General features: G+C 40.8%; 1 protein-coding gene across 3 annotated transcripts in view; it reads left to right on the top strand.

Moving 5' to 3' along the window:
* Positions 1-2863: 2863 nt before the first annotated feature.
* SORL1 (sortilin related receptor 1) overlaps positions 2864-25432 on the top strand; it is an 86564-nt gene continuing 63995 nt past the window's right edge. For all 3 annotated transcript variants that reach the window (XM_061550972.1, XM_061550971.1, XM_061550973.1), the window contains exons 1-5: positions 2864-3201; positions 12837-12953; positions 20491-20613; positions 21980-22141; positions 24883-24950. In XM_061550972.1, coding sequence (XP_061406956.1) covers positions 2896-3201; positions 12837-12953; positions 20491-20613; positions 21980-22141; positions 24883-24950 — 776 coding nt within the window. In that variant the 5' untranslated portion in view covers positions 2864-2895. The remainder of the gene's footprint in view (positions 3202-12836; positions 12954-20490; positions 20614-21979; positions 22142-24882; positions 24951-25432) is intronic.

Raw genomic sequence — 25432 nt, 5'->3', positions numbered from 1 at the left:
GTCCTGGATGTATTGACGACTATTTAGACGTAAAACTTTCGTGACTGCAGGAATTCATATTCTTTGGTTTTTTCCGTAAAGTCACGTAGATAGAAAATAAACTTAAAATAATAAAAGTAATAAAAAAATTGTTTAAATAAAGTAAAAAAAATGTTTATTCACGACGTTTCGATCGCAATACAAGCGGGCATCATCAGGCGAAGAGAAAAGGGGGGCAAGCCTCAAACTGCAACTGTTTATAAAGATTAAAAATGGGCATAGCCCAAGTGTCATAAGAAGTGAGGGACAATAGCTGTGGAGCAGTATGAATGGACGAGGCAAAGCTGCGAGTGGACGGGGCACAAGGGCCGTGGAGCCAGCGCTGAGTGGCGCAGTCCAAGTGTGTCAGCAGCATGGGCGGGCCAGATAATGCTGATGTAGGAGAAGACAAAGGGGGAGAGAGAGGGGGTAGAGGTAGGGAGAGAGAGAGGGTGCAGAGACAGGGAGAGGGGAGATACAGGGGGGAGAGAGAGGGGGGCAGAGATAGGGGGAATTGTGTCACTCTTTGGTTCTTTCGGTAAAGTCACGTAGAACGAGAAAATAATAAATTAAATAATAGCATACGACGTTTCGATTGCAACACAAGCAATCAGAGAAACAATGCCTGTGTCGACACAGATGCGTTGTTTATCTGTGTGCCTATGTGTGTGTCTCTCTCTGTGTGTCTCTGTGTTATCTCTCTCTGCTTATGTGTCTGTCTATGTGTCTCCGGTTCTGTGTTTTATCTCTCTTTTAAATGTAGCAATCTTTGGAAGAACGTAATCAACCAGGTGGGGTGTTGACTGTTATGTTAGCCGACTATCTGTGTTGTATTACATTATTTTTCTAAGTTTACTAGGTTTTGTTTTCTCTTCATTTGTACCTAATGATGATTGCTTGTGTTGCAAACGAAACGTCGTATGCTGTTATTTAATCTATTATTTTCTCTTTCTACGTGACTTTACCGAAATAACCAAAGAGTAATTCATGCAGTCACGAAAGCTTCTAATCAAGTTTATAATTGTGTCGGTAAACCCACCACCACCCGACGCAGCCAATTAGTGAGGTTTGTCACGTAAACAGAACGTGGCCAATTCGTTGCTAGTTCAGCACCACCGGTGTGTTGGAGAGCAAAGCCACAACATTTACAATCTGCCGTACGACGTTTCGCCAGTAATTACAACCAGCATCATCAGGCGGACAGACAGATGTGTGGTGAAATCCTCCTCCTGTTTAGTTCCTTAAATAGAGGGGTGGTTGTGATGGCATCGATTGTGAGCCCTTCACGTGCGAAGGGGGGCGGGGGGAGATTAATGAATGCATATACATTGCAATGGGTAATCATTACCCAGTTGAGTTATTCATATGGTAATCGACGTTCATTACGCATGCACATTGTTCATTGTTCTTGTACCTCCTGTCAGCCTACAGGTAATCCTCATTGACGTGTCGTATGTCTCTAATGTAAAACACATCCATGTCGTCGTCATCATCAGCCATGGTCAGTCCACTGCTGGGTAATGACGGCTTCCCCATGCCAACACCGCCACGATCTCACGACTCCCGCGATTCGACAATTCACATCGCATTTGCAAAACGAGCTCGCTGATTGCATCGCTCCATCTCCACGGTTGGACGTCCGCTGTGCAGCGGTGTTCAATTCCGTGGATGCTGCTGCCCCGTCGTGTTTTCTTGACGATCTCGCCCATCGTCTCTTCGAGTGGCATGTTCTGTCACAAGGCCACCTTTATATTCTTGGTTCTTTCGGTAAAGTCACGTAGAAGGGAAATAATAAAATAATACTAAAAAAACAATAACAATTCTCACGACGTTTCGACTGCAACACAAGCAATCGTCATCAGGTGTGAAATCAAATTTTCTTGCTGTGGATTTCACACCTGATGATGATTGCTTGTGTTGCAGTCGAAACGCCGTGAGCATTTTTATTGTTTTGTATTTGTATTATTTTATTATTTCCCTTCTACGTGACTTTACCAAAAGAACCAAGAATATGAATTCCTGCAGTCACGAAAGCTTTAAATCAAAAAGGCCACCTTTGATTACAATTTCAATTGTATGTCTTTAACCGGCGCATATTCTCTAATCAAAGTGTTCCTCCTTTCCATTTATCGGTGTAATTCTAAGCGTTATGCAATTCTCCACGCTATTCCGCGTTTTTTTTCTCTCCCCATATTTAATGACCATGTTTATGATCCATTCCGTAATTTAAAGCAAGTGATGGACAACGAAATCGTGAAATCTAGTCCGGGTTTTGCGTCACGCTCGGAGTATTTCACGTGTTGCTTCCGCGCAAGTTTTGTTGTTGTTGTTTAACCAGAGCCTTACTCTTAGGTTTTTTCGGTAAAGTCACGTAGGTAAAAATAAAAATAAATAATATAAATATTAAAATACATAAAATACTAAGTAAGTGATTTACTATTTTATTTCATTTTTTTCAAATAAATAAGAGATTTATTATTTTATTTCTATTGTTATTATTTTTATTTTTACCTACGTGACTTTACCCCCAAAAAAACTAAGAGTATGAACCCTTGCAGTCACGAAAGCTTCAAATCTAGAATTAACCAGACCCCTTCCTCTGCCCCAACGAGTCCAGTTCCACAACGTAACACGCAAACCCGGCCCGCCACAGCAACACCGCCAACAATCCATCCCGGCTTTCGCGTCCAACCTCGCAACACCGGGCACGCCTTGCCATCACATTCCGTACAACTGACAAGCACGCGGCGCATCTGCTTGGGGCGGCCCGTCACGTGGTGCTGAGCCCGCCCGAAGCGCTCTATGAAATACAAACCGGGGGCGTGGCTCGTTCACCCCCCCCCCCCCTCCTCACTCAACGGCGCAGCTCGGCTGAAGATGGCGGCGCAGGTGCGCGTCTTCCGCACTCGGCGTTTTCTTCCCCGCACATTCTCGCTCCTCTTCTTCCTCATCTCCTTCGTCGAAGCTCGTCGGAGCCACTTTAGAACCGACACCCTCCACGGAGCCGCACACTTCGCGGCGGATCCCCAGGACCGTGGCTTCTTGGTGGTGTCGCGCACCCCGGGGCAGCCCGGGCAGGAGGAGGAGCAGCAGCAGCAGCAGCCGCAGGGGTCCGGGTCGGGGTGGTCTGGTCCGCAGCCTCGTTCCCGACATCGTAGGGAGCTCAAACCCTCCGTGGTGACGGTACGTGAGAGACGTAGTGTTGCTACACAACAAACCCCGTGAGTGTGAGTGGAGTGGTGGTGGGGGGGTGTGTGGGCCAAGCGAGCATGACTTGTGTTGTTTTGATCTTGATTTAAAGGGTTCGTGAATGCAGGAATTAATATTTGGTTGGGGTCTTTCGGTGAAGTCAAATAAGCTATCTACAAACGTAGATTTATTATTTTATTTCTGTTATTTTTTTCTATTATTTTTATTATTTATTTTTCTACCTACGTGACTTTACCGAAAAAACCTAAGAGTATGAATCCTTGCAGTCACGAAAGCTTCAAATCTAGAATAATCTTCGTGACATTTGTGTTGTTTGTTGCGGTTATTTGGGTTTTAGTCACCACCACCATCGCCTCATCCTCATCATCATCCTCCTACAGCTTGTGTAAGAATCGTGGTGTGTGTAGATCACTTGCTGTGTTACAATCATTGGGTTTCACATCGCCTTGTTTTGACTGGCAAATGTAATTATTTCTATTCGCGTCATGGTGCGCGAATTGTGTTATTCGTGAGACGTGTAATTATTAACACTTCGGCATTTCGTGTGAGAAGTATACTGATGTAGGTACACAGATGTAACGATTACTACCACTCAACATTACACATTTGCCTCTACAGTATATTATAGTCCACCACACCTCGCATTGCGTGTGTCTGCCACTGCACCACCACTCGCCCAGCGCGTTATTTGCATGTAACATCAATCCTTAATCACAGTATACAATGTTTATTACGGTTACATTTTTTATTATTTGCATTGACCTCCAAGTGTGAGGAGTGTTCTCTAGTCGGTAAAATCTGTACGGTTTTTAATTCAACTTGTGTGGAGTATTAATTCTAGATTTGAAGCTTTCGTGACTGCAAGGATTCATACTCTGATGGTTTTTTTTCGGCAAAGTCACGTAGGTAAAAATAAGTAATAATAAAATAATAATAAATAATTTAATATTAATAGTGATTTTTTTTTTTGTGTGGAGTATTTATCCGTACCAAGTATACATTATTATTTTTTACGTATATAAATTGTGTTCTGTATTGTAATAAGGTACAGCATGACCCATGCTTTTCATTTAGCACCTCATGCAAGTATTCAACTAGGTAAGACCTATATAATTTACGTTATCCTTGTGTGTGGTCAGTGTATCGTAGTAGGTGTATTAAATTACGACGACGACGATGGTGGTTATTTAATGTTACAAATATTTATATTCACCTCGTCGTGTATGCTCTGGTAGGTCCAAAATGACGAATTTAATTATGCATATTCAACCTTGTTTGAGTCGTGCATTTTAGTAGGTTGGCAATTGTTCACATTTAGCTCCTTGAGTACTCTGAGTAGGATCTGTAATCCTATTATTCACTAATTTCCTTGTGCAGTAGGTTGGACGTGGAGTAATTCACATTCTCGCGTAATTCGATTAATTTATAACGATTCCGGATCAAGATTCCAGCCAGTAATTGATACTCTTTGGTTCTTTCGGGAAAGTCACGTAGATAGAAAAAAATACGAATAAATCACGACGTTTCGATAACAACACAAGCCACCGTCTTCAGGTGAAACAACACAGCAGGCTGACTGCCGAGGAGGAAATGTAGCGAGAGAGCTACTGCAACCAAAGGTTATACATGTATATGTTTTATACGTCTCACGTGTCGTTCGTGTGTCGGGTTTTAACCTGCCACGCTTGTACCTGCTGTATGTTGTTATCTGTACCGCCCATCTCGTTAATACGAGCTGTTTGTCTCGTGTACAGTCTCTCTCACGTCATTGTATTCAGTCTCGTTTCGACCGCCTCATCTGCACTATTTGTGGAGTGTGTCTGCGACGTTGTGTGTGTGTGTGCCATTTCGTTTGTTCTGTCTCTATCAGATGTCTCCTTTGGGGGTGTCCATGTGCTTGCAATTACAGTATTATGAAAACCCCCAATCAAGGTGTCTTATTTAAACAAACTGCTGCCCAATAGATAGGACCAGACTGACTGGCCAATGGACACACATTATTGGCCTCCCCTCAAGAGTGGTTAGACATGTTTTGAGCCGCGAGGGCACATTCACTGGGCAACGTGAGGGTGTTTCTGTATTAAGTGGAATCAGTTTGAATTCCTACCAGACGAACAATCCGCCACTCATCTGGAGTCCGTCAAAAATAACGAGAATTCATCACTTTGGGAAGTCGAGCGGTGATTGTTACAAAAACAAATGGTGCTTTTTCTGGAAGATTTTGTATTGTTTTTGTAGGGGATGTCTCAATTTGCGTACAGTAAATTTTAAATGTTTCTTGTAATTGTATTGTTTGTTGCGGTTGCACCCGAATCAAGGGCCGAATGGCTCACAGGGTTATTCCAAATGAATGAAACTGGAAACTGAAAATGGGCATACTCATCGCTGCGGCAGATGATACTGCACCCATGCTACTATTGTCGAATACCTGTGCTGCTGACTGGACAAGGGCCCTCCAATTAAATATGACGTCCTCTTGGAGGTTATGTCAACATACTGCAACCATGCTGCTTCGTGCGGGTTGAGGAACCCAGGTTGGCAACTAGGGCTGAACGATTTGGGGAATGATATATCTAATTGCGATTTTTCTGACAGATATTGCCATTTGATTTGCGATTACATTTTTGTAAGTCAAGCTTCGGTTCAATATTCACTGTGTAATAGATTTAAAACGTGATGGAGCATTACCACATGATACCATCAAAATATGAACTGCTCTATATATTCTAATGCAAGGATGATAACTTAAAAGATATTAGTTGCTTCCAAAATGTAATTGAAATATAACAATCAAACATAATAATTGTTAAGTTAAATAAAGAAAGTTATTATAATAAGTAATAAAACAATTCCAATAACAAAATAATAGGACATTTCAAATCGCAAAAAATCGCAGCCTTTGCGATTTGCTAATCGCATTGTTTCAAATTGCGATTTCGATTTTAAATCGATTAATCGTTCAGCCCTCTTGGCAATGCAAGTACGGCCCGGTCATATAATGTTCTGCGCCGTTATACACAGCTTGGCCCCCCAGGAGCCTATATATATATATAACACCTGTATTGTGCATGGTGGTCAACCCATCAATGAAATAATTAGACTCATACCTGCTTAGCTTCCGAGATGAGACAAAATTGAGCGCATTCTGGGTGAATTGTCCGTAAGCGATGTGAACATTATTCTTGTAAGATACACTCGAGATCGTTATGTGGTACTAGTGGAGCAGCAGAGAGTCTAGTTATTATAAGTTTGTCGTTTAAGACGTGAGTCATTCAGACGTGAGTGCAGTTCTCCCGCTTGTGTCAGCTGATCATTATAACCAACAATGTGGGCGGATTTTTGGCACTGTTTGATTTGGCCCCGTACCATTTGGTGCAGTGAAGTCAACCGGTTGCTTGCATTTAATTTAATCGTGTTTTTTAAACCTCTGAAATAAATCAGCAGTTCTGTCGTTATATGTATTAAGCACAGTCAGGGTTAAGTCAGGTCGGTGTCATAGTAACACTACATTTTCACCACTTGGTGCAGGAAGGTCAGTTAACGATGACCATTGTGATTGTGTACTGTACAAATCACCATATGCTGTATTGTATATTTAATTTTGGCTTTACCACCCTCTGTCGATTGACATTTTACACTCCATGGCATGTAAATGACTTGGTTGATTGCTGATGGAGATTGTATATTTAAGTGTTTAGCATGACACTTCAAGCATTTTTAACTTAGGGTGGCTTTGCCGTATAAGTAGGTATTATCAGTGAACCTCGGAGCCATAATTTTTGTGGGTTAAAATTTAAATGCCTACACTTTTGCACTTTTCTAATAACGTCCATGTGTTCAACAATGTGCCAAATTTCAGCATTTATAAGCCCTTATAGACCATCATTAGAATGTACACCAATGGGTTATGGTCGTCTGTAAGTTTAAACTGTATATAATTATTATTTCTTGTTCTACAACTACGGTATGTTTATACACATGAATAAATACTGACCCTCGGTTTCGACTTTATACTGTATATGTTTGTCGAAACTGTGCTGCACAACGAACCCGGCCAGTTGGATTCCCGCTCACGGCCAACACCAGTGACGATTATCTGAACCGGTCATGGGCCTCCCCGAGGTAGGCTCAGCCTCAAATGAGTACCTGGTGCGGTGTGTAAACATCGCCACTGGGGAGACAACGGCGGTCGGGCGTGGTGTTGGCCACCCACCCCCTCGTGTGCCGGCCTTCATAGGTGCTCGTTAACAGCACTTGCCCCAAAGTCTGTTCAGACTATATGGGTGATCTTTGTATTGTATGTTTAAAGTGATGTTTGACTAAGCCGTATTGATGATTGTATTTGTTTTAAAAATCAGCACAAATGACTCCTGTTTTGACCCTGGGCTTGTGCTTTTGATTATTTTTGCAAATATTTTAAATGTGCATATTTTGGATAAGCTGTACAGTATACACCTATCTGCTCATGACCAAATCAACCAGAATACAATCGGTCAGCCTAGGTTTTGGAATCTAAACAGCATTGAGCTTGGATATTACTTGGATGGGCACTGCAGCAAAATCCAAAGTCCACATCTGTGCTCCCTATGTTCACCAACTTGCCCTGACAAGCAAGGTGAAGCATGGTCAAATAACCGCCATGGACCCACAAGGTGTGAGTAGGCCGTTCTTCAGCAGTGCTGTGACAGCTATAGAGAAGATGGTTTAAACCACTGTTCTCCACTACATTTCAGAGGGGAGGGGGGGGGGCACTTTCGCGGATAAGACGACATCAAATTTCGATTTAAAGCTTTCGTGACTGCAGGGATTCATCTTCTTGGTTCTTTCGGTAAAGTCACGTAGAATGGAAATAATAAAAATAAAACATAATAAAATAATTCTCACGACGTTTCGGCCACAACGCAAGCAGCCGTCCTCAGGTGAAGAACAGGTCTTTCTGACAGACCTGTTCTTCCATTCTACGTGACTTTACCTAAAGAACCAAGAAGAAGACGACATCAGTGTGAGGGCCGCCTCACCGCCTGCAAATGGGTGTTGTCACCATTTGTGTATTGTCAGGGGCTACACGTCGGGTGTCGCACTAAAGGCCACCAGGGACCGCCAGTGGCCCCTGGGCCTTGCAATGAAGAACGCCGGTTTAGGGGATTGAACTTTAACCAAAAAAAACGAAAAGAAAACATGCGTTTGGCTGTATAATATAGGTGTGTGCAGATGATTGTAGGACTTTTATTGTCGGATAGTGCAAATAACTTGGAAGTTGAAAATAGAGTGAGGCAAGAAAGTGTTTTACGGTGAGGATTGAGAGATTTGAGTGGGTGGTGAACGTGTCCAGGCAGGAGTACCAGCTACAAACAGGTGTAGGGAAGTAGCAGCCATCACAGGTAGGTGACCAAGAGGAAGACCTGAAGCCACCAGGTCGCGGAATACAATGAGGGACTAATGAGCGTTGAGTATCAACTTGGCAGTACTTCAGAATCCCGCAGGAGCCGTTGATCGTGGTGTGGTGACAATCACTGCCACCGACCATTGTTAACTGTTGACCAGCGTACATTGTGTACTGGGCATGAAATAGAATAAAATTTTACGGTATTACTCAGAAGTGAGATTTTCTGCAGAGGACATTGAAGCAAAATCCATGGTACTGTACTTTCTATAATGCCAACCGTCACCAACCCTCATTGGCCAGAGTGGTGAAGTATGGTCAAATAACCCCCATGGCATGGGGGAGTCCCTCATCCAGCAGTGGATTGACAAAAGGGCTGTACATGTGCATATACATCCATTTAGTAGTCTACACATAAAACAGTAACAATGGTGCGTTTCTGTCAATCTGTCTGATGATATTCGCGTCGTTAAAGCTGTCGTCGAGACCTGTAATTTAATATTCTTAGGTTCCACCTGAAGACGGAGGCTTGTGTTGCCTCCGAAACGTCGTGATTTTTATTTTATATTAATTTTACTTTCATTAATTTAAATTTTTTACCTACGTGACTTTACCGAAAAAACCTAAGAATATGAATCCTTGCAGTCACGAAACCTTCAAATCTAGAACTGTAATTTCATGTTCAGTTTGTGACGCATCCTTATTGCCGTAGTAATTTGCTGTGCCCTTTCGCGAGCAACAAACATGCTCCCTGGAGGTCTGTCCTATTTTGATTTTGTGTCTTGAGGGGAGGTACATTTTACCTAACTCGTGTGAATGGAGCAGTGCTTCTCGTTATTCTATTCTTTATGCTCCCCTTACAGAGGTTCACTATTATAGTGTTGCCCAGCATTTTATAACTTGCTACAATAATAAAACGTGACTTTACCGAAAAAAACCTAAGAATATGAATCCTTGCAGTCACGAAAGCTTCAAATCTAGAATTAATACCCTCTACGGGGAGGAATTCCAGATTGTGATTTTTATTTTATTTTTTATTTTACTTTTATTAATTAAATGTTTTTACCTACGTGACTTTACCGAAAAAACCTAAGAATATGAATCCTTGCAGTCATGAAAGCTTCAAATCTAGAATTGCTACAATAAACCATGTCTCCAAATGCATTTAGTTTTTCCTTTGTGTTATCACCATTTTGATGCCCTCATGAGTTATATTCATAATTTATTCTGTCAGGCAGGTTTAGCAAATGTATGCAGTAAAACGTGTCGTACAGTCCACTTACACACACACACAGTAGTTTGTTAACAAAGTGGTGGAAAATAACGTTCACTAACATCTCCCGAGTGTTTATTTTCTGCAATTGTATTTGCTTGAACAGTAAAATAAAACATTTACATGGATGAAAATTGCTGGCGGGCATAATGTGTCTGGACCTGCCCTTCTCAACGCTGCTGCTGCTGCCGCCGCGACCCTCACGAGGACAAGCAGACTGAGAAACGGAACGAACGAGCATAATTTGTAAATTCAGAGCATCAATTGTCAGCGTTTCCTGGAGATTGCTGAAGCGTTGTAATCAAATTCTTAGGTACAGCTATCGTGCTGTGACGGTTCCACCTGAAGACGGAAGCTTGTGTTGCCTCCTGAAACGTCGTGATTTTTATTTTTATTTTACTTTTATAATTTTTATTTTTTGCCTACGTGACTTTACCGAAAAAACCTAAGAATATGAATCATTGCAGTCACGAAAGCTTAAAATCTAGAATTAATACCGTTGTAATCAACTTAAAACGTGTTTTATCAGTGCCTCCCCCATTGCAATTCTAGCTTCTAATCGTTGCCTCCAATTACATTTGAGTTTATCTATTGCAGCTGTCTGTGTATACTTTGAAAGCTTGTGAGTATCACGTCCCTCAACGAATATGGATGATGCAATTTCATGAGTGATTAGTGGTGTCCATTGGAGCCACTTTAGAATTCAAATAAAATCATGTTGCCTTCAATTTATATTTAAAGTTTCACGATGACGGACAATACTGCATACATTTTTTATGATAAAGTAAAAGTAATTCGCTTACTAACTTGAAATATTTGAAACAACTGTATGCTAGGTACAGCAAGTGCATTCATTGTCTAATCTACCGCAGTAAATTGTATTACTGTGCAGTGCAGTATATAAATTATAATTTGTCGTCTCACCAGTTTCAGCATTACACTTAAATATAATTTTCTCAAATTTGATCCCCAGACATTGAGATTTATAAACTGGACGTTTTAAAAATACATCCCAATGGAAGGAAATCTTATCGGCCCTTATCTGTTGCGATTAGAAGACCGCATTGCACTGAGACTTCAATATCGGTGAACGCGTTTTTGTGACTCATAACCACATTTGGGGAAAACATGTGCTATTGTGATAGTGTAAGAAAAGAGGCGTTTTTTTTGTTACATTTATTATCGATTGGGATTGTCAATGAGCCTTGTGTTTTTAACATGCCTTTTTTAGACTCCACGTGTTATGTAATGTGGAGATCGTATAGGTTTTTGTTATTTGAATGCATTAGGTAAATGTTTTCACGGTAACTTGTTATTTTTTTAAGCCATTTAACTATTCATTTGTAAAGTAAACATGCACTTTACTGTGAGAATAGGTTCCCCCCTGTTTTCTGGCAACAAAAAAGGTGTTAAGATGTTAAAGCACCAAACTGAGACCTTTTACAAGGAATCATGTCTGCATTAACCACAATACTTGTGGTCAGAATGCAAACAAAAAACATACATTGCATATATTGTCAGTGCTTTGGTACTGACAAAGGAGGTCCCATGATGCACTTTACTGTCGACTTTATTATTTTAAAACAAAACCTGAAATGGCCACCTTGGATAGTTTATTGTTTATGGAGTTACTGTTTAGACCTTTACTGTTTGTGCTTTGAACATCTCTATACACGAATGGAAAATATGTGACATTGTTTTGAAAACACGTTGATGCTTTGACCCTCATTGTTAAGATTTCCTAATACTGTACTTCAAATCACCAACCACTCTATCCGGGCACCATCCACTTTATTACAATTCTGATGAGTCATTATTTAAAGTATGAACCCAAATAACACTTGACCATATGTGTGCTGCATATCTTGAAACTAAGAGGTCTGTTTTCCATCCACTACTCGATTAGGGTCTTCCTACACCGTGCAGGTTATAAGAGTTATTTGACCAGGTTGGTGAATGTGGGGAGCACAGGCGTGGAGGAATAGTACAATACAACAATGGGCTTTTTTGCACTACTGTCCCGCTGCTCACAACCCATGTTTTATGCATCATCGTCGCCCATATACAAGCGCAGTACGAGACTCAAGCCTTAGCGTCTGTGATTTGGTTTATCGGTAGAATATGGAAAACAGTCGTTGCGTGAAACCTGATAATAGCATGTGTCTTGGTATCTTGTTCGTTTTTTACAATTTTACAGCAGCCATGCCTTGTTTGACATTGCTAGGCTGGAAAGCCCCGAATAAGGCAGAGGTTATTACACAACACTGCACGATATCACGTTGTCCCTGACTCATTGTTTTTGGTGGTTTAACGTTAAGAATCTTACTTCAAATAAGTGTATTGGAAATGTAATATTCTAGCTTTGTTTTACGAATGTCGTAACATTCTCTTGTGTTTGAAGCAGCAAACCCCCCCCCCCCCCTGTTTTAAAACACATTCTACATTATGGTTTATTTTTTACAAGGAAGTGGTATTGCCATTTTATTTTGTATGTTTCTCCCTATTCCAACAGATTGCAAAATGTTTCAGTAATTTAATAATGGCGCAACTCGATTTGTAATAAGCTGGTCTTGGTTAAAATCACGACTGGTTTTATATGCGCATGCAGTACATGACTACATTATACTCGACATGTATGAGCAATGCTTACTCGCATTACATGCATGCTATAATATATTATTGATAATTTATCAACTTTATATGCAAATGATATGCTCCTGTTCCATTTAGGCTAATAAATTGGGGGGACAAAACTGCAAATCGGACAGCGATAAAGAGGGACAATACAAATGAGATGTAACACGTTAAATACTTGACAAAAAATACCTGTTTCTTGAATAAAATCGTGGTAAGTCGGGGAGCAGACACGGGGGAAGTTTACAGTTGAATATTTACGCTTACATAAAGTTGCTTTCGTTTTTTGGTGTTGCTTATGAATGTGTCTGTGTTTAGGCACCGCTTAATGACAACCACAACCAGATGGTGGTCCACTGGGCTGGAGAGAAGAGCAACGTCATAGTGGCCCTGGCAAGAGACAGCCCCCTGGTGCAGAAGGAACCCTCCAGTGCGGTAAGGTCACTGACTGCTGTGCGTCTCTTTTTTGACAGTTCTGTTTCTACGTCATTGGTACATCCCAACACGCATGCATTATTCAAATGCGCGTCCTGTGCTCAACCTTTTTCTGTTCCGATGACGTACCTGACGTACCTGTACGTCATCGGCAAAAATAAATTAACTTTTTTGGGACCAAGGCTCCCACAAGGCCATGCGGGAAAGGCGTATGGCGTAGGTAGTTTGGCGCCAGCTATCGTAGAGTGCGGTTGCGTCGCTACGGTTTTCCGCAGTGAGTACGATGTCTTTAAACACAAACGGTGACATGCCTCTCTAAATAAAAAATTAACGCTGAACCGCTTGTGCGTTCTGAGATTCAGCGGTAAACGGGAGCCGCCACCCTGCAACTTGCAGACGTCTCTGAACAAGAAAGGGTTAATTTATTGTAACCACTTGAAATTCCGGTGATTTGCTCCCTTCCAAAAATGTACCCATTGTTAACTTCTGAGGTATGAATATCCCAGTTAACTCTTGCTATTTTCGGTTGATTTATCCGTTTTTTTCTTCATATATTTCGGATAATTCTGCATATGATTTGTGTGGATGTGTTGCTGCAAATTAGTTTTGCGTGGTGTTGTTTGTTGAATTCACTTCAAAACGTCATTCTTCTTTGACATTTTTTTGTAAATATTTTCAATTCAGGGCCATGGTGCTGCTATTTCTAATCTGGCTCTTTTGAGAGAGTGGCAAAAATCTCGCTTCCTTTGAATCTTGCAGTACTCTATCTGTACCAATACGCCGATTAATTTATTTTTCCGCCAGGTCTGCTTATTGACCAAGTTATAAGCATTGCATCTAGAAGTCGTGGCATGTCCAGAGAAGTGGCTTTGCATGCGTTATCTGTGTGGTCCAATAATTAAAATAAAATTAGCATGACAAAATTATCTATATTCACTCACCAAGTAAAAAAAAATTTGACTATTCAAAATTTATGGAATGATAGCTGTAGTCCTATTTATTTTTTATTCACCAATAATCTGCATTGGCTATAAAATGTGGTGAAGACTGATGTAAGATAAGCTCAGGATGTGGGAGTGTGGGCTCTTAACTCTTTTGCAACCCATGTTGCACCAACCTGTTTACAGTTTTGAGAGACCACGACCTTTTTGAATTTAAATATTCTGCAGCAAGCATTGAATGCACATTTATATATTACAAATCCTTTAAACAGCAGACTGTATGTTAGTGGCTCATGAGCAGGGCCTAATCCAATGGCATATTAAAGTTTTATTTGTATTATTTGTGTAGTAATTGTGATGGAGATGGTGTGTTATCAAAAGTAATAGCTGTCAATAGTGGCATCATGCCACTGTTCGCAGCTGTTTATACAATTGAGGAGTGAAAAAAGGCAAGGCAAAGCTATCTTTGCGAAGCATTTGCCATGTGACTGGTCATTTTCTTGGCCAAATTAGCCTCTTGCCACAAAGGCAACAACATATCAATTGTTTTGTAAGCTATAGACATTTGGCCTTGGGCATCTTTTAACCATTTCACTTGAAAAGTAATATGATCTATATATGATATTAACCATGCAGTGTAATGATACACTTAATTTGTCAAAGTAACATTATGCTTCTACAATTCTGTTGGTCTGCAGTCCTAGAGTGAGCAATAATTTTTGGGACTCAAATATACACAAGTCTTTAAAATAATGTTTTTTTATTAAGGCTGCTGCAGAGAAGGTCGTGGGGACGTTGAGGTTAACGATAGCTTTCTCATGATATTGGCAATGCAATCTCATTTTGCAGACGCAAAGCACGGTTCAAAAGAGTAGGCCATTCTGTGTTATGGTAAAATATATATTCACGCAATCAGCAAGGTTTCCGAAGATTTTTTTCTGGCATTGAACATATTTGTGCAGTGTATAGTGTAATGAGACTTTGGCAATGCATCATACTCAATAAATACATTTGGGGGGTTTTTAAATAAATTCTAAACTACTTTGGTTCAGACGTACATAGAGAAGATTGATGACACCATTTCTAAATTGCCAAATCTTTTATGTATCATGGAGGCCGCAAATGGCCAAACAAGGGGCAACTGTTATGATTAGAATGGAATGACCTGAGAACTTTCGAAGCATTTGAAAGGACTCTGTGTACTGTATTTAAGTATACATGCATTTGTTATGGTGCATATAATATCTTATACTGGTAGGAACCTCCTGGTTGCACCAGCCCACAGGGGATTATTGTGTCCGTCGTGCAGGGAGGGGCTAGGTGGGGAGGGAGGGGCTGATTGGGGAGGGGAGGGATGTGGAGGGGTTGGGTGGGGAGAGTGGGGCTGGGTGGGGGGTGGGAGGGGTGGGGCTGGGTGGGGTGGGGCTGGGTGGGGAGGGGCTGGTCACCCCGTGGTGCCCTTATAAAACTCAACGTTTAACCTACTCACGCCGGTTTGTTCCTGCCCTCAGTTGGGCATATTTGCGGAATACACCACGCCACCGTTGACCCTGGCCATTGACCGAGCAACCCAACGTTCCTACCAGCTCACTCCGCAGGAATGTGTTCTCTAATTAGTAATATGTGGGGCTTGTCCACGGTCGTGTTCAAGCAGTTGTAATGTATTTCTTATGTCCTGCGAATGTGCATCACATTCCAGTCAATACCACATATATATTGATGATAAATTTGAATACCTGTGCAACATCCTGGAATTGGCAGTCGTGGAGTGGCTCTCTCACTTTCCTGTGCGCAGTATTCTTTACACTCACAAACAGAATACGGAGAGGAGCTAGATTTGCTTGTGGAACCTACGAAACGCTCTTTTGAAATATGACTTCGCACGGGCACTGAAGCACGCGGTCAAATTGATGCTTAATGCTCTACGCACTGCAGCCAAGCGTAGGATCTCCCGCCACCACGTGATGAATGAGCTTGCACAGGGACAAGCTATGCGACCTGCAAATAGATTGTGGGTGTTGGGAAGCAGACTGGCCCAATAGTGAAGGTTGGTCTGCCTAGCGAAATGTTAATGGGTGCACAAACATGAGCTCCGTGCAGCTTTATTTGCCTTGTCCTTGTACTGCTGTCAAGTGCACTGTTTAGGCCTTGGGTTTAGGAGTATATTGTGGGGAAAACGTACATATCCTAAGTGAAGCATTTATATGTATCTTGTCTAACACTATTGCTCGTGTTAGAAAGGATTTGATTTTACTAACACGGGCTTTGCTTTTGAACTTAGCACATTTGCATAACATTTTCCTTCAATTAAGCTTGTCATTCTATTTTGGGACGTGCTGCTATGTGTTGATTTTTGATTAGTCATAAGAATAACAGAGGCTACATTGTCTTAAAGGTTGCAACCCTGAGAGATTTATTTGGCTTAAAAAAATAATTAATGTGGTTCATTTCCAACACAGCATGAGTGGCAAATAATTAGCAGTGCGAGTTATTATAATTAGCATGATCATTTATAATAATTTTGATACCTAATTATTCATTACTAACTGTTAACCCTTTGCGTGATGTTCAGACAATAGTATCTATATTATTTTCAGAGCTCGGCATATAATTGTTTTGGTTTTTGCCAACATGCCATTGGTGGTTCAATCCCGCGAGGTACTGTTATGATTTAGGAAAACGTGTATGCATATTATTACAGCCTTTTTCAGGTTTATAGTAATCCTTAGTTGATATGAAATGTAATTTCTGGTAGGCTTTTGCACGGATCATTTGCGTGCATATTCGTTAAACATTAATCAATCCAACACTGTGGAGGCGATTGTTGGTGGATCTCACAAATGTTGTGAAACTCCTTTTCCGTGGGCTTGGAGGTGTGATCCGCTGATTTGCCAGCGGAAGGAAGTACAGCAAGTTGACTTGTCATCTAGATTTGAAGCTTTCGTGACTGCAAGGATTCATACTCTTAGTTCTTTCGGTAAAGTCACGTAGGTAAAAAATTAAATAAAAATTAATTTAAAAAAATCACGACGTTTCGGAGGCAACACAAGCTTGCTGTGACAGTTTCACCCGAAGACGGAAGCTTGTGTTGCCTCCGAAACGTCGTGATTTTATTGTTTTTCTTTTTTTATTAATTTTAATTTCATTTTTTACCTACGTGACTTTACCGAAAGAACTAAGAGTATAGACTTGTCATCTGTTTCCATGTGAATGGGGATATAGTGTTGTCCCCTCGCCTGTATTTCTTCGGGCCCTCCGTTTTCCTCCCGCTGGTTTAGCAACTCATTAATTGGCTGAACACATTTCTTAAAATATAAAAAAACAATCCATAACAGGACCTTCCTGAAAATGGGTCCTGTGACTAAGTGTTGTTTTCCTTGGAAAAATCGAGTAAATTATTGTGATATGGCATTTTGCGTAACCCTATGGTTTGCAAATGTTTTCCGGATCAATTTGGCCGTTCGTCACGTGCCGCTCTTTCACTGTAATCGGCAAATTTTTCGCGGATGAATGAATTTGTTCGGTTTATTCCTCCTCCCATTATCCAATAGACACCACGACGGTGTTAATTTGATCACGGATTGTAAGTCTAACCTCCTGTCTGCCATATTGCAGAATAACACTGCAGTTTATTGGATTTCTGCTCTATGTTGAGACGGTTGAAGATAATATTTTTTTTGTATAGCTGACAAGCATGATACTACTTAGTTAAACTCATTGCTGGTATTAAAACAAATGTACCTGTTTCCCCCAATGATAGCCTTCATATCATTGTGAATTTAGTCGCGTGTATTGCATGTAGCCAAAAACATTCTACATTACAATCGATCATGTTTATGCATTGTCTCTTTAAGCATATATGTATTAATATTCTTGGTTCTTTCGGTAAAGTCACGTAGATAGAAAATAAAAAATAAAAATAAATACAATTTAAAATAAAAGGAAAATACCACGACGTTTCGATCGCAACACAATGTATTGGCTGAAAAGTATGGCTCATGATTGCCTATGCATGTATGTGGAAGAACTGTACCTATCTGCAGTTGCGTTACCCTCGACTCATATTATCTGCGAGAACACATTTTTTCATCCATGCCCCTGTTCTACCCATGAATCACAATTTTACTATGTGATGGTTTGAAGTCACATGCTGTTCCTTTTTGAGATGTGCTGATACATTTCAAGTGCAGTGCACTAACATTGTGGGACATGGGTAGCACTATGATGGGAAAATGTACAAATATTAGAGCATTTCACGCAGCTGACGGCAATATCATTATGTTATATTGGTGGCACGCAGCTTTTTCGAATGAAACATCTTTGGATGGTGTTGCAATACTTCATTTGCCAATCTTCATGTCGGCCTACTTAACCATTTAAATATGTATTACTTTTCATATAGAAATGGTGCAATGGGCTTGTTTCTATGATTCATCGATTTAATTTTGACTTGGGGTCACATGAGCCCTCTTTAATAGAGGCTGCTACATTTTTTTGTTAAAGTAACTCTATTATTGAGTAGAATCGCGACCCAGAATCGCAACCATTTATTGGACCGCCTGGGCAAATCATCACACCCATTTTGGTTCATCCCCCACTTTGGTTATTCGTGTTTTTACCATCACCTATATTATTAATTGATGCATTTTTAGATGTTCGGTTTTTTGTTGTTGGTTTCAGCTTGACTTGACAGTTTTTTAATTAGTTATTATTCTTGACTTAAAGCTTTCGTGACTGCAGGAATTCATATTATTTGGGTCTTTCTGGTAAAGTCACGTAGATAGGTTCAAAGAAAATAACAAAAACTACGACGTTTCGATCGCAACACAAGCGGTCGTCATCAGGATGAACCTATTTACGTGACTTTACCGAAAGACCCAAGGAAGATTTCGATTTAAAGCTTTCGTGACTGCAGGGATTCATCTTCTTGGTTCTTTCGGTAAAGTCACGTAGAAGGGAAATAATAAAATAATAAAAATAAAACATAATAAAATAATTCTCACCCAAAGAAGAGTTATCATTTTATGCCACGCTTAACCCACTGCTCAGTATGTGATGGATCTGTGAGATTTTGTATGTAATTTCATCACCCTGCAGCATTATAGTTGGTGTCAAAAATGAAATGACATCAGCAGCCACAGTCAATTCACTGCTGGATAAAGGCCTTCCCAGGCTGCTGATAACGTTTACAATCCAATGATGCAACAATACACCCAGCACCTGAACATTAACTGTAAATAAGGGCATCGGAGAGTTTTGCGAGCGAGATTTTAAAAAAAGAAATGGATCCCAACCTAATTATATTTCATATAAACCTGAATCATTGTGCACAAGCTACTGGGCAGCCCGTTCTATGGACGGACGTGACACATGACACCCACTTACCTTTCGTCACGTAGTCACCACTCACCTGGTGCCACTCGCCATTCATCTGCACGGCTGACCCTCAGCACTCACCAGTTTATGCAATAACCCAGAACGTAATTTGCTGGGATGTTATTTTTGATGGTCTGATATACAGTGTCAGGGATAATTGTTCAAATGATCTGGTCAAAGATACATTTTTAAATGTGAATTTTCACCTCATTTGCTTCAACTACGTATCACAAGATTTGCAATGACACCACGTTCGTTGAAAATAGTGTGGAGTTTACACCATTGGAACCTCATTTGCCAGTAAAAATATGATAATTGGTTTTTTACCCTTCTATCTGGCAACAAAAACTGACACCTTTTTTTACAAGGAGTCATGTTTACATAGACCACAATACCTGTAGTCATAATGCAAACAAAAAACATAACTCTGATAATGTGCACTGTCCTTGAAGTTGATTGGTCCACACCCTAGACAGCTTTCCTTAGAGCCTAGTCTCACATGGGTTGGACCAGATGACGCCACATGGGTTGGACCAGATGACGCCAAAAGGCGTCATCTGGTCCAACCCATGTGAGACTAGGCTCTAAGGAAAGCTGTCTCAGGTGTGGACCAATCAACTTCAAGGACAGTGCACATTATCAGAGTTATGTTTTTTGTTTGCATTATGACTGCAGGTATTGTGGTCTATGTAAACATGACTCCTTGTAAAAAAGGTGTCAGTTTTTTGTTGCCAGATAGAAGGGTAAAAAACCAATTATCAATAGTGTGGAGGTCGAGGAATAATTATCGGGACAAAGATACATGCAGATTAACGACTTGCGTACAAATGATATAATGTAATTTATATTTGAGGAACCCTCATGCATTTCAATATCCAGTACTGTATGTCAAATATTAACTTATTAAAACCATAGCTGTGCGACAGCTATGAATTTTCATACAATTATGCAATGCATCATGGGGGTGCGTACCTTGTACAAGGCCATGTTTTGTTTCATGGTTACAGGGAGAAATGCAGTGTCCATGACCTCTTAAAATACCAGCTCTCTCTTCGTGTAAATATTTAACAGTTGAAAAAAATTTGTTTCAAAATACAATAAGCTAAAATTATTTCAATTCAGCATTACAGTGTTTTGAATGTTTAAAATGTTTAACACTTGAATACACGTCTTTCTAAAACAGTATTTATGACTCCCGTGTGATGTGCTTTTCATTCTAGGTTTACGTGTCTTATGACTATGGCTATTCGTATAAAAATATCCAGACCAACTTCAGTCGCTTACCGAACGGCAGCGAGACCGTCATTGCGCAGTTCTACCACAGCCCTGTTGACAACCGGAGGGTGAGTATCCACTCTTTGAACACCTGTTTTTCTCAGATACAGTTTTGTTACCTCGGTTTCATCCCGCATTTCATGACGCTCATCGTCAGTAAGCAAATGTGACGTTTCACGCTCTTTCAGCAATTGCGGTGCCTTCGTTCCATGGCCTGCAGAAGCCACGCATCAAGCCAAAGCGATCGTCAAACTACGATGTTCTTCATTAGTTGGGACATTATTGCGAGAGCTTGACTCATTTAAACATCGTTTTTAAGTTTTCCCCGCTTGAGTGGGAAATCTTTAGGGGTTTATTTTTCTATACGGGTTATTAGTAAATGTAACCAGGGGGACAGTGGTGCAATTATTAGCACACCATGAACTCAAAGATCCTAGTTTGCTTCCTGGCAACAGATAACATCAATGTCAAGGGATAGCTGAAAACCAGTCCTGAGTTCTCACCATGACCTTGAACGCACACCGGCCAGCCTGGTGAAATATGGTCAGCAGTCAGTGGCTCTGGATGAAGAGGAAAGACCCCAGCTGGGCCCCAAAGTGAGAGGGCCAGGAGGTATGCAATCAACAATGCTTGACTCAGGGAGGAGGACACCCCTGCCATGCATAGTCCCATGGGATGTTGGCTATCAACAACAAGGCAACTCCTATGACTAATTGGGAATGGGACGCAAGCGTAGGATTGATCACCCTGTCGCTGGCCGCCTTTGGGGAGGGTGTATAGTATGAAAGGCCGATACACCCTAGGAACCAAAGGTTCACTACTGACGATGCGCTCCCCAAATTTCACCAGGCTCACTGTTCATGAACTCTTGGAAGTGCTTGCACAAAGGATAGTAACATCTCATCCTGTGTTCTTTGGAATCTGAATATAAGCCCCCATAGTGTGGGGAGGGCATCATCCAGCAGTGGATTGGCAAAGGATTGTACATTCTTTTGCCATTTTACATTTTGCAGAGTACCTGTGCGAATATTGAGGTATCCCTCGTTAAACAATACTTTTGTGCAATGCATATTAGGGCTTTTTTAAAAGAAATGTCATCTGTTAAAAATAGGGGGGCTAGGAAGTCTAAAATGGCCAGGAAATGAGCTACTTCCACAAAATTGTTTTGGGGATAGGTTTTTTTTTGTTACACAAGTTGTGAGGTTGTGTCCACAGAAATGAATTAATTCTACGTGTAAACATTTGCTTGTTATATTTACAGTGAATGTTTAGTTTACCAGCAGCCATTGACAGCCACAAAGCCCATTAACTGTGTGCCCTTCCCCATGATACTGAATTGCATAAAAAATGTTTAGCCTCATTTTGTAAAATGTATGGTGTGCACTTCGCCTAATACCTTGCATTCTACTCAAGGCCACATACTTTCCTGTGCAGTACATATTCACAGACACCTTGCACAGCTACCTGTGGATGACAAACGACTTTGGGCAGACGGTCAAAAACTTCTCCTGCCCGTTCCGTCCAACTGATCTGCTGCTGCATAACAAGAACCCAAACCTGGTCCTAGGATACGACTCCTCTCACGCTGACAAACAGGTTTGTACGTGCGCTTTTGTGCTGCGTTTGTGCATGCGTTGCCCTACTTTACATAGCGTCGCCATCGGTTTATTTAATTAGTTTTGCACTCTAACGCGCGAGTGCTTCATGGTCTTCACCTGAGGACGGATACTTGCGTTGTGGCCGAAACGTCGTGAGAATTATTTTATTATGTTTTATTTTTATTATTTTATTACTTCCCTTCTACGTGACTTTTTATATTCTTTGGTTAGATAGAAAAATAATAATAAATAAAGTGAATACAAATAAAGAAAATGAAATAAGTATAACCAGTAAAAACAAAGTTTTTCTCTCTAAATCCTTTATATGCGTGGCGGCTAGAGTCCTCTCGTCCTCTGGCTTGAGATGGCTGCCACCTATGGGTCAGATGATTGTCTGCAGTATTAAACAATTGGTAATTAAATATTTAATTTCTTTTCCCTAAACAGTGTAAAATTTTGGAAAAAAATATTCACGAACATTAATTGTCTCGCACAACGAGTCTGTGTGCAAAATGTCAGCTCGATTGGATCACGGGAAGTGGGTTAAAAAACGACCGAAAGGTTTGCACGGTCGTAAGCAAGCAAGCAAGCACGCAAGCGAACTTAATATAAAGGATTTAAAAACACGATGGTTCACCTCCTAAAGGCAAACTGTTTATAAAGGTTTGTAATTGGGCGTAGCCCAAGTGTGTCAGCAGCATGGGCGGGGCAGCTAATGTTAATTTTGGAGAAAACAAGTAAACCGACAGTGGGTCTCCACCAATCAAAGGGCCGCCAGGCAATCATTGCACCTCGCTCCACACACCCACACTGCTGACGGTGGAGGTTGACAAGAAAACACAAATCAAGTCATGACCCAAAGTGGTTGATGACATCTTTCCAATGATTGCCAAGTTCATAACCATCCTCTCGGTTGAAATTGTCTGTGTCTGTATATATGGATGGCTTAATGAACGATTCTTTGTTGATAGCCAGTAGGCTTGCAAAGTACCATGGTTATTTTAAGTTTGTCGAGTTTGTTATTCCAGTGGTTCATTGGAGAAGGTACAATACTTGAGCTGGAAATGTTATTCTCTGGAAATGTTGAATTGTGTATAACATTTAACCGCCTGACTCAAGTGGATGGACAACTTGATATTGTCTCCACTAAAATATAATACCATTTTGGTCCACCAGCTTTGAACCATCTGATACCAATATTTGCCAGCAAGGTTTATTTAATCAGGCATAGGCTTGTAAGCTAATTTATATTATTATACAGTCATGTGGAGTTCCATACACACTTACCTATTACACATATAAAAAACAAATATAAATAAACGTGATATACATGAGAAAAACATTCACCTCGTGATTGCTTTGTTAAAACTTGCGAGTTAAATTTTTTGAGTATTACTCATAACCCTCCATGACCTCACAACAAGCACCATTACCACTTTATACTGCGTAGTAGGTTTCTGCTGCTGGCTAAGAGATGGTATCTCCAATGCCTATAATGCAAAGTAAACCAGTTTGTGACACCTGTTCGATTGTAAGGTAATGGTGCTTGTATGGCATTACCCCACCAGATTGGTTTTCAAGACCTATGTAAACACAGGCTCCCCTGAACTGGTTAACCTCATATTTGTCAAAGCCTTTTTACCAGTGGTGTGTGCTGTAGGTTGGAAAAAAAGTGTTTTTTATTGTCACAGAGAAGACGTATGAGATATACCCATGTTTTTAAATTAACTCTATTTACAGTAAGGGGCCGTCCATAAATGACATCACGTGATTTTGGACGATTTTTGACCCCCCCCCCCCCTCATCACATGGCGTCACAAAGTCAGAACCCCCCTCAAATACGACGTCACAAAGCTCTGCCCCCCCCCGAAAACCATATTTCCACTTTGAAAATAAAACATGCTTTAAATCGCTTTAAACTATTGTCATTGTGGTGTGTATTTAATGTGGCGCTGCACTCTGATGTTGTAGGAGAAAACATTTATTAAAAAGTCTATTTAATTAAGTAGATTGTGTTGTCTATTTATTTAAAGTTGCGCATTTTGATGTGATGTCACATTTCTCACCCTCCCCCCCTCGTCACACATCGTCACACATGTCTGACCCCCCCCCCCCCACCAGGTGCATGACATAATTTATGGACGGCCCCTAAACCCTTGTTAATTTGACACATGGGGCGCCGGCTTTGCGGAATTATCCAATGTTCCGAATTATGCGCATTGTTATCCCCCAGTCCCTCCTGCAACCAATAAAAATAAATCCAAATTTGTTTCCCAAAAATTATTTCCCCCCAAAAAGTAACACCATCAGTAACCAGCATTGCAGGCGAAGGAGGAGGATGTCATAGGTTCCATGTGGTATGTTACAGAGGTTGTGTGGAGGGGGTCTTAATGCACTCGGTATGCACTTACTGGACTTGCAGAGCGCATAAACAAGGTAAAGTCCAAAGCAACAGGTCTGCACTAATGGTCACCACGCGTGCCGCCACTCGACTGAGTCATTGTTTTGGTCGTGGGGCGCGCGGCGTCGCTTCGTGTGTGCCGAAATTGGATCATTCATTACGGAAATTCGGCTCATGTCGAATTACTAATATACTGGATATGCCGAAAGCGCACACGTGCCGAATTATCCCCAATTACGAATGATCAAATACCGAAATAACGAGGTTTAACTGTATATTTTTCATGTATAGGTTTTTTAAATTTTCAGACATGTTTTTTTCTCCTCTGCCTCTTTCAGCTTTGGAAGTCAGACAATTTTGGTGAGAGTTGGACACTAATTCATGAAAAAGTAAAGTCCTACTACTGGTAAGCAATTGAACTCGTGTTTTAACCTTACGTGAAAAATCACGCGCGTATTATTTTTCTGATATATTGTCAAGTTCATCCACGACTGATTTATATTACGTCTGGTATTTTTTTTTTTACTTTAAGATTATGGAATAGCATAATGCATTAAATGTTAGTTTGACCTCACTTGACCACACTGGTCCATTGCGGGGTTGGTGAACGGGGTTCGTGTGACCAGTTAAGACATTGCTCGCCACTGATGTTAGCCGTGGCCGGGTATTGAACTCTGGTAACCAGCCTCAACGTGCGGTGCGCTAACCACTGCCCTACCTCTCCTCTGTAAACTACTATAATCTGCTGTTAAACTGTGATGTATGCTATAAATGGCATCGTTGAGAAATATGGGTCTTAATCCATTTTAATTGGTAAAACAAAAATGACATTGCATATGCATTAGTTTAAATATGCAGTGTAATGTGTGCCTTAGTCATCTTGTATAG

This window comes from Lethenteron reissneri, chromosome 13, assembly GCF_015708825.2.
Source record: "Lethenteron reissneri isolate LAM-NWPU_2019-01 chromosome 13, ASM1570882v1, whole genome shotgun sequence".
NCBI lineage: Eukaryota > Metazoa > Chordata > Hyperoartia > Petromyzontiformes > Petromyzontidae > Lethenteron > Lethenteron reissneri.
This window is presented reverse-complemented; position numbering and strand designations above follow the sequence as displayed.